Here is a 10,514-nt window from a genome sequence, read left to right as displayed (position 1 = left end):
ACTTTAACAACACAAGTTCTTTCTTGCTTAAATAAAACTAGTTTATTCTTTCTCAATTCAATTTTGCAATACACTTAATTTCCACAGCCAATTTTACTTAACTAATTTTATAAAAAACATGTTATAATTCACAGGGAACGATTCACGCACTTACTTACTATCACGCTTGACTCAATTGTCCATCTCTGTCTGTCTGCAATTCTATCTCGATTAGTCTGGCACACTTATATACAAGAATAGAGGGCGTCTAGCAAATACTGGATTATTCGTGATGTTCCCCGATCTTTCTAGAATGCATTACGTGTTACCAGCGTCACGTGACTTCCGCTGTCGTAACACTATTTTGTCCAATTTATCTGGTTTCTTGGTTAAATGATCATTCACACATTTCTAACTCATCTCGCAAGTGAGTTAACAATCTGATGTATTGCTGGAAGGAAATGTCTTCAACAAGTTTCCATTTATCTCCAGACAAAATGAAATTATCCTCTTCCACAAACACAATACATACTGTATTTTCTACAGGAACGATACTTGCATTCTGTCCCATCACAGTTCCAGATATTAGCACCAAAAGAATCCTGGAAAACCTAAAAATATGTCTACTACTAATTTGTATAATGATATATATATACCACCTAACATAATTTTATGTATATTGTATGTACACTATACTTTGCATAAATTATATTGTCTGAGATAATCTATCATGTTATTAAATGCAACTATTACACTATCTTGTACCTTACTTGAGTCATTGTGAACTACTTTTGTATCATGTTTTAATCCATACTACATAACTCGAGAATCAAACTTTACTGTCTTGTTCTAGCTGCAGGGATCATTTCCAGTTGATCCACTATTGGGCCATGTGACCTTAATTGATATCCATGGGTCATGGTATCAGCTAAAGTTGTTGTTGATGTATGTGGCATGTCTTCTGCAAAAGGAGCACTATGCTCACAGGAATTAATTCGAGTTTGCTTAAATTCTCTAATATCTCTGGTAGAATTTTATTGTGTTTCTGTATTTCAGTTTCAATTGTCCATACTGATAAGAATTAGTATCTTTTACTCTTTTCAATCTATTAACATGGACTAACTGCTTACCTTTACCATATATTTCCTGAATTTCAAAGTTTACTGGACTTGTTTGTTTAATTACTCTAAATAAACACTTCCGTAAGTTAGCCAACTTTTTTGTGTTTACCTTTTTTTAACAGTGGTGTGTATAACAACACTTTCTCTCCTAATGATACCTTGTTGGGTGGGTCAATGCCCTTTTGTTTACTTGTTTTTCTGTGTTCTGCAGCTCTAGATAAATGCTCATTAGCTAATTCAAATGTTAGTTGCATCCTGTGTACATCTTACCTTGTAATCATAATCTACCACATAGTTTGTTTTTCTAGGGGTTAGTATTTCATGTATGAGTAGCATTGCTTCTTTGCTATGCAATAGAAAAAACAGGCTTTCTTGCGTAGATTCGTTTTCAGAACTTCTGTATGCTAATAATAACAAAAGAATCTGCTCATCCCATGTTTTCTGATCTTGTTCACAATCTTGTGAGATCATGTCTTGTAATGTTCTGTCTAGCTACAACATGATTTATAAATGCTTTGGCAATCATTTCTGCCTTCTAATCAGGCAAACATATCACTTCTAGATATCTGGTCAAATAATCTACAACAACTAAAACATACTTGTTTCCTGCATAAGATGTAAGCAATGGGCCTAAGATATCCATAGCTACTAACTGACAAATTCTGTTTAAGCTGGGCATTCTCTGTAAGGGAGTATTTCTAAAGTGTGGGCTAGTTTTTCGCTTTTGACATTCAATGCATGAATCACAACAGTCTTTAATATCCTTAGCATATTTGGCCAATAGAACCATTTATCAATCTTACTATATGTCTTTACAAAAGCAAAGTGAGCTGCTAAAGGAGTATCATGATACATTTTCATGACTTTGTTCTTCAACCTATGAGGTACATCTATCTGTAGTATCTTACTGAAGGTTTCAGAAGAGAAAATGCAGAAAAGGATGACAAACAGACAATAACAAGGTAAAATAAATACAAACAGACAATGAAGATGAGCATGTAGTAACTTGGGAATTAGACCATACTATTAAAGATACTGTCATAAGTTCATTACAAAGTAGAGAATTAAGTGGGGAGAATACTGAATATGTACTAGATGCAGACATGTTATGTAGGGAGCAAGACTAAAGGGTCACACTGTCAGGTTTACAGGATTCCGAGTGTTTTTACTACTTAGATGATGTTATAGTATTCACGCATGCTTTGAAGAACACTCAGAGGGACTAAGACATGTGTTTGATGGGCTGCGAGAAACAAACTTAAAGTTGAAACCGAGCAAATGACAGTTCCTCCAAAAGGAAGTAGAACATTTAGGTCACATGGTAATTGTAGATGATGTAAAGTCAGACCCAAAGTTTGTAAAAATTATTCCGTGCCTAAAACTCTAAAAGGTATCCGTGCATTCTTAGAATTTGTAGGATTTTACAGGAGATTAATTCCACACTTTGCAATGTTGGTGAGACCTTTAACTGAGTTAACCACGAAAGACATAACTTTCCAGTGGACAGACAGGAAGCATTCAAGAAACTAAGAGATACATTATTAGAGGCATTAATTCTCAGTTACCCAGAGTTTAGTAAAAAATTCATTTTAAGTACATATGCTTCAGTTTTTGCCATAGGTGCTGTATTGTCACAGTTGGATGTAAATGGGAAGAAACACCCACTCCCATAGCTTACCAGAGTAGACAGTTAGGAAGGCTGAGATGAATTACTCCATGACAGAGCAAGAATGCTTAGCAGTAGAGCATGGAATTAAGGCTTTTTCAATGTTATCTGTATGGTAAGAAGTTTACTATCATCACAGACCATACACCCTAAGGTGGTTAATGACATTAAAAGACCCATCTTTGAGGTTAGCAAGATTGTTCTTACTCTTGCAGGATTATGACTTTGAGTGATACACAGGCTGGGTAGAAAACACTCAAATGTAGATGCTTTAAATAGAATCTAAGGTTAAACATAAGATAGTGTTAACTAACAATAGACTGATAGGCCAAAGACCCTCTAGTTTGCCAGAGGATCACAAGGTAGAGTTTAAAGCATTCGTAAAAGAGATGGTTGAACAAGGAGTAATAGAAGACATTAGTAGTCCATACACATCTCCAGTCATATTAGTTCCAATAAAGGATAGGAAATTAAGGTGGACTATGTGGACTTTTGGAAGGTGGACAATGTAACAGTCAAAGACATCTACCCATTAACTAATATCCAGGAAACTTTAGATAGGTTGAGTAAGAGTAAGTACTTTTTGTCAATGGATTTACAAAGTGGAAATAGAAGAAGACAAAGCCAAAACTGCATTTGGGCTACCTGCAGATAAATACCAGTTTAATAGAATGCCTTTGTGGTTATGTAATGCCCTATCAACATTCCAGAGGTTAATGGACAATGAGCTGATGATACAAAATAATCTGAAATCTTATTATGAGACAGGTCTGACTAGTAACATAACAAGAAGAAATGTGAATGAAGCAAACACACCCAAAGTAACTCTATTAGGTTTAATTGAAGTAGCTACTACAGAAGAGTTATGTAAGAAATAGATTTACAGGCCTCAACCAATGGTAACAGAATTAATGAAAACAGTTAGTTAAATAAGCAGAATAAGCCTGAAGGTGTCAAATGCTTTACCTGCAGTAAAACAGGGCATATAGCAAAGAACTATTTCCAGAAGAGAAATGAGCAGATTGTGTGCTTTGACTGTGGATTAAAAGGCCACATATTAAAAAATAGCAGATGCCCACCAACAGCAGAAAACAGGAAAATCCCCAAAGCTGGGACTTTCAGAGTAAAGTTCCTGAGAAATAACAGGAGCTCTACATTTGCTGTGGCATTAAAATTGCAGCCAGAATTTCAGAGCAAAATTAGAAGTAGTTCTGGCAGTATAGAATAAGAGATTGAGTGTCTGTAGTGTTAATGAAGTGTCACCAGTAGTTTTAGTACAAATAGAGGGCCCAGCATGTTAGTTACTGGTTTGATACAGGCACTCAATCTTCTCTGCTAAGTGCAAAATTAGTGGTTAAAAATCCGATATTATTAAGTAATGTGTGGAAAAGTTTCTAAAAGTCTTTGATCTCTATAACAGGACATCCTGTTAACACGATAGGTAGATATTGTGTTCAGTTACAGGTAGGAGATTTAGAACTGGAACACTCATTTTACATCTTTAAACAAAATGACTTAGAAACAGAGGGTATATACGAGGGTAGGATTTCTTATGGGATTATGACACAGAACTATCCCTTACCAGAGGTATGCTACAGATAGAAATGAAGATCTTAAGTTTGAAGGACTTCTGCCTTCAGACTTATGTGCATCACTTGTACAACAAATGATACCTTCCCACTGACTAACACTAAAAGTCAGATACCAATTGTTAGCACCAGTGAAGTTATGGATCCACAGTCAAAACATCAAAGCACTGATGTGCCTCAGCATAGTGAGACACGAAGAAGACAGTATGGTAATAGGAGTAAATGTCACAAAAGAAGTCCAGTTAAAGGAAGTAGTCAAAAGTGTCCAACACCTAGCCAGAGTACCAGCAGTGTTAGTGGTCATAGCAGTAAGAGAAATAGAGTATCTAAAGAGGGAGATAATAAATCAAACCCCTCAGATGACTCTACACATGTAACAGAGCATCCCAGCAGGAGTGTTTGATAGAAATAGTACCTGTGAGATTAGTTAAAGTAACTGAAATGCCTACAAGAAGTCAGTTCATTGTTGAGTAGATGACTAAGTGTAATGAGGAAGTTTTAATTGAACCTATTGAAATAGAAGAAGCAGAAGTTTATATAGCTGTTTGTCTCAATAAAGAGTCCAAGAGAGACACAGTTCCTGTAAAAGTGATGAATATAAATGAGAAAAAAGTGATACTGCCTGAACATAGAGTGGTGGATAAGGCCGGTAGTAGAGGGAAATTAGCTGCAGTAGGAGAACATAATGTGGAAATTACTAAAAAACAGGCACAACAAAACAAGACTGCTTTAATTCTAATTAGGAAATGTAGAAAATAAATATAAACCAGAGATCAGAGGAGTACCAAGATATATTTGTAGGAGAAAATGATCCTAATGGTTGTACAAGCAAAGCTACATGAGGGCTATCTGCACTAGCCATCCCTAATTTAGCAGTGAAGACTAGAGGGAAGGCAGCTAGCAATTACCACCAACTGTTAACTCTTGGGCTACTCTTTTACTAATGAACAGTGGGATTGACTGTCACAGCTGAAAGGGCAAGCATGTTTGGTGGGATGGGATTTGAACCCACATCCCACAGATTACAAGTCAAGTGCTCTAACCAACTGGCCATGCAGGGCCAATTTGAGAAAGACATAGAAAGTTTTATAGGCACAATAAATGAAGCCTCACAAATTTCGAGCTGGACAGATGCCCATAAAGCTGATACACTAAAATTAAAAATGGCAGGAGAAGCCAAGCATTATAACAGAGCCTACAATGAACTGCGAGAAACTAGATATTTTCATTGTTTTGAATATAGGTTGATAGAAGAGTACAGAAAGTGTGAAATACCCAATACAATACTGACACAAATGTACAGTTTGACTCAGCAGAGTGTTGAGTCACTCCAACTTTCTGGACAGAAATTACAAGAGTTACGGAACTGACTGTGCAGGACTTACATACATCTTGCAAAATTCAAAAAACAAACAAACCCTCTTATAAAAATTAAACTGTTCTAGGTGGAGTCTAGACTATCTCTTTCATGTCAAAGTTAAACTGTGTCCTCTCATCCTATTGTTTTCAAAACCAAGCACAAAGAAATCGGAGACCTTTACCTATCACTTCCCCATATAATCTTGATAACTTCAGTAAGATAATATTTTACTCTTTTTTTTTCTCAAGAGAAAATAAGTTTAAGGATATCTTGCATATCCCTATAAAACAGCTTTTCTACCTCCATGTCAGCCTAGTATCCCCTATGAAGTTTTCCAGTAAGTCAGAATACTTTTGTAGATCAGCAAACCAAAGCTGTTCTTAGTATTCCAGTAATCATTATAGGGTTAACTACCTTCCTTATCTTGTAATTAATAAATCTGTAAATATATTCTAAAATTATGTTATCATTTTTATAAGCAACACTGCACTGCCTTGATGAATTGAATGACTTATTCACACCAGAATACCAAGATCCTTTATTTCAGTCATGCTACTAAGAAATGTTCCATTTATACTAAACATTATTGAAATTATGATAACCAGATTTATTTCTGTACATTTAATATATATCTAAAGGTCATTTTCCAAATATCCGTTGAAGTTATGAATTGACCAAAGCCTTTCTATAGTATTTCAACATCTTTGGTACAGGATGTACATGTAATTGAAATGTAATTTATCTACAATTTGTAATATTTTCTATCAAAATACAGAATAAAAGTATTTAAAAAAATTCCATTATAATCATCAGATAGTTGAAGATTGACATTTTTACTAAATGATTTTGATTTCATCTTTCACTGTGCTATATGAAAAAAAATAGATAAAGGTTCATGTGGTTAATGAAGTTATTTATGGTAATTGATGGTAATGAAATTAAGAAGTATGACTGTTTAAAGGAGAAGATCTTGAATTATGTATGAACACTTGCATTAGGGAATGAGTTGTGTAATGTATGAGTATTTCCATGGTGTAAGGTGATGCTCTTATAAATACTGGTGTGTTGTAATGTGCTAACTGAAGAGCCCTTCCCTAAAGGTTGTGTGAACCAGTGCATTAAGGAACACTTTCTTCACCACATTTTCTTACTTATGTTCTCCAGATTTGACATATTGTGTTCTGACAGTGGAAGCTGCTAGTTGGTGTAGAGGTATGTGGCAGGATTTGTCTTACTTATGTTCTACAGATTTGACATATTGTGTTCTGACAATTGAAGCTGTTAATTGGTGTAGAGATATGTAGCAGGATTTGTCTTACTTATGTTCTACAGATTTGACATATTGTGTTCTGATAGTGGAAGCTGTTAATTGGTGTAGAGGTATGTGGCAGGATTTGTCTTACTTATGTTCTACAGATTTGACATATTGTGTTCTGACAATGGAAGCTGTTAATTGGTATAGAGGTATGTGGCAGGATTTGTCTTACTTATGTTCTACAGATATGACACTTTGTTTGTATAGAAGTATATCTGTTTGTATTAGATACATGTGTGTGTTGCTGCTCTGTTTTTATTAAAACATTTCCATACAACATTTTCTGCCACACTTATGATCAGATTATAAATGTGTAGAAAGCCAAAGAAAACTGTATTGTTTTCAACTGATTTGAATTCTCATTGCACTCATCTTGGGAAGAGATTATTAAATATATATATATATATACACGTGTGAGTGTGTGTCTGTCTAGAGAGAGAGAGATTGTGATAATGAAGGAATATAAAAGTAAAACATATTAACTGATTTAATATAATTGAGTATACAGAATAATTTTGTTATTACTTACTCTTTGCAATACCAACAATTAAACATTCTTCCAATACTGATGGTGCATTCTTCAACTTGCTTAGTCTTATGAATGGGCAGTAGAAGCCATGAAGTTTGTCTCTCACCTGAAAACTGAGAAGATAACGCACCCTAAAGAATTGATGAAGTTAATCAAATCTCTTCAAGATTATGTTGACAACAATCCACCAATTAGAGAAGAAGCATTCAAGGAGATGTTGGACTTGGCTACAAAATTAGAGAATGACAGTCTTTTTGAACAGTGCAAAGTAAGTTCAGTCATTATGGAATCAACATTCCTAAGAATTATATCAGGTTATTGTTAACACTATTGCTGTAATGAACAACATTTATTTTTTGTGATTAGCTACATGTCAACTACCTTTTTAGTTCACACAGTTTTCGAATGCTATTTTTACTTCATGCCACAAACCAGCTGTCAAGTACTTCCTTACTTCTTTCCAGTGAGTCAGTTGTCAAGTTTTGTCTTACTTTTTCAACATGTGAGACAACTGTCAAGTATCTTCTTTTTATCTTAACTTGAGTCACTTGTCAAGTACTTTCTTAACATGCAAGACAGTTGTGAAGTGCCTTTTACTATCTCAACATGAGACAGTTGTCAAGCACTTTCATGCTTCTCACCACTTGAGTCAGTTTCCAAATACTTTTTGTAATTGATAGCATGAGAAATCTGTAAAGTATATTTTACTTAACAATGTGAAGTAAGTTGTCTTGTGCCTTACTTTAACATGTGAGCCAGTTGTCAAGGATTTAGTTCACAATATTAACTCAGTTCTCAGACATCTTATTTTGCTTTACTAGATTAATGTGATACCCCGTATTATGTCAAACATATTCATACTCTATATGGTGAAAAGAAAAGCACCCAAGTCTGTGACATTAATGTTGATGTTATATGGTAGGTATATCACAATATAGGGAACACACTTCAAAGTTTAATACCTTTGTGTTATAGGAACCATGTTTAAAAGCTTAGTATATTTATGTTATTGGGACCATACTTAAATTCTAAGTTTTTTCCAAATCAGCAATAGCAATAGTTCATTGTTGTTTGCAATTGTTAATATTTTTTATAAGTTTGGTGATATTTGTACATAACTTATTTTTGTTTATTTTCTTTCAAATTATGAAGTTAGGAATTGTGTTTTTTTTTTGAGAAAGATTGCACTTGTGTGTTGCCTTTAAGGTTTCAGTAAAAAAAAAGTTTTTAGTTTTATCGTGAGAACTAAATTAAACTTGTCTTAAAATTTTTATTGCTGGTTAAAAGGAACAAACTGTTTTACTTAATTTAGTTTACAAATGATAGTTAACACACAATTTTGGGTAAAAAGTTTTATCATCATCAAGAAATACATATTAGGAACATTCATACCCATTTCCTAATAGATAGTGTATAAAATGGTTAGACATGCAGCATGTGCTTTTCTTTCAGCAAAACCTTTGAGTTTAACTTCTAAATTGATTACCTTTTATTATCATTATGTATAATTCTTTTTTATTAGGAAACATTCAAATTTTTGTTGTTAAAATTTCCTTCTAGTTTATATAGTTTGAATATTTTAGTTGTATTTACTTTACCAAAATGGTGTTAACTGTGGTAAAACTTATAAGGATATTTGTTTTGTTTCCAAGAATTTGGTATTGTTTGAGTCACGCTTTACAGTCCCTAAACCATTAAATTATTCAGATATTTTTTATTTAGTGGATTTTTGCTCACATTAATTAATGAAAAAGAAAGAATTGTGAAGTTTAAACCTCTTAAGTTTTAGCACTCATGTATGCCAGTTTCCCACATTACTGTATCATATTAAGTTAATCTGTTGTTAGTGAAATGCATGTAACTTGTATGTTGCTAAACAAGTACAGTAATATGTCTTCTTGCATGTTTTATAGATTGCCCAAGCTCGATGTCAAGACACGAATGATTTGATCAAAGCAAGACAAGCTACTCTGCTGAGAGCTAAACAGCAGATGGAAGTAGAGTCCTTACAGTGCTCTGATTTACCAACTGGCTCTCGAGATTCTCAGTGTTTCTGGATACCACATAGTACCAGTACCCCTGTAGGAGAACACTCTGGCTACTACCACAGGAAGCCAGTTGCTAACACCTCATCTAGTTACAATTTTCATGTAGGATCATACACTTCTTTTCCTAGCAACTGTCTCTCTGTCCCAGCAACCAAAGACAGTTTTCAGTTGGATCACTACATGGAAGAGAAAGAGGAGCAGCTACATGGTCAAGGCCTCATCACAGATGATCTTACCACCCAAGGTCCAGTTGCATCAATATCACGCAGCAAGCTCGAAGCAAGAGCTGGCAACTCCAATCAGAAAGAAACTCCTCCTGGTGGAGTGATGAAGAGTCACAGTGGAAGCAGCTTAGTTGGGCTAAAAGAAAAAATTGCTGGCCTTGTGGCTGGAGCTGCTTCTGTTCAGAATTCAGCTAAAGAAGGACATTATTATAATCGGCCAATCAGGAAACTCATGCGCCGCAGTCATACTTGGCAGCTTTATGAAGAAAATTCACAGAAACCTAACTCAGATATTCAGATCCCCGACAATAATCTCAGACTTCAGCAGGTAGTCATTAACAGTGAGGAAAGGTGAGAAATTACTGTTAGTGTGAGATTTAAGCATGTACTCTAATAGGATGTTGTATTCATTTGGTAAATGAGTTTCATTACATGTTAGTGTATTATATACAAATAGTTGGTTTTATCTTGTATAAGAATTGTTAGTGAGAGAATTACATTAGTATAAATAATGACAGTTTAAAATATTAAAATTAAATGTTTAATATTTTACCTATAGCTTTTTTTTGTTTCTGATGAATTAATTTTTATTATGAAATTCACATGCTCAGTTATTTGATAGGATGTTTTAAAGAGAACCTAGATAGCCATATATATATATATATATATATATATATATATAT

General features: G+C 34.2%; 1 protein-coding gene across 3 annotated transcripts in view; it reads left to right on the top strand.

The window, feature by feature from the left end:
• LOC106462819 (puratrophin-1-like) overlaps positions 1-10,514 on the top strand; it is a 132,250-nt gene that overhangs the window by 99,303 nt on the left and 22,433 nt on the right. For all 3 annotated transcript variants that reach the window (XM_022390440.1, XM_013922782.2, XM_022390449.1), the window contains 2 exons: positions 7,624-7,827; positions 9,473-10,182. In XM_022390440.1, the coding sequence (XP_022246148.1) occupies positions 7,624-7,827; positions 9,473-10,182 (914 nt within the window). The remainder of the gene's footprint in view (positions 1-7,623; positions 7,828-9,472; positions 10,183-10,514) is intronic.

Source organism: Limulus polyphemus, unplaced genomic scaffold (assembly GCF_000517525.1).
Source record: "Limulus polyphemus unplaced genomic scaffold, Limulus_polyphemus-2.1.2 Scaffold48, whole genome shotgun sequence".
Taxonomy (NCBI): Eukaryota; Metazoa; Arthropoda; class Merostomata; order Xiphosura; family Limulidae; genus Limulus; species Limulus polyphemus.
Note: the sequence above shows the minus strand (reverse complement) of the source record. Positions and strands in the feature narration are given on the sequence as shown.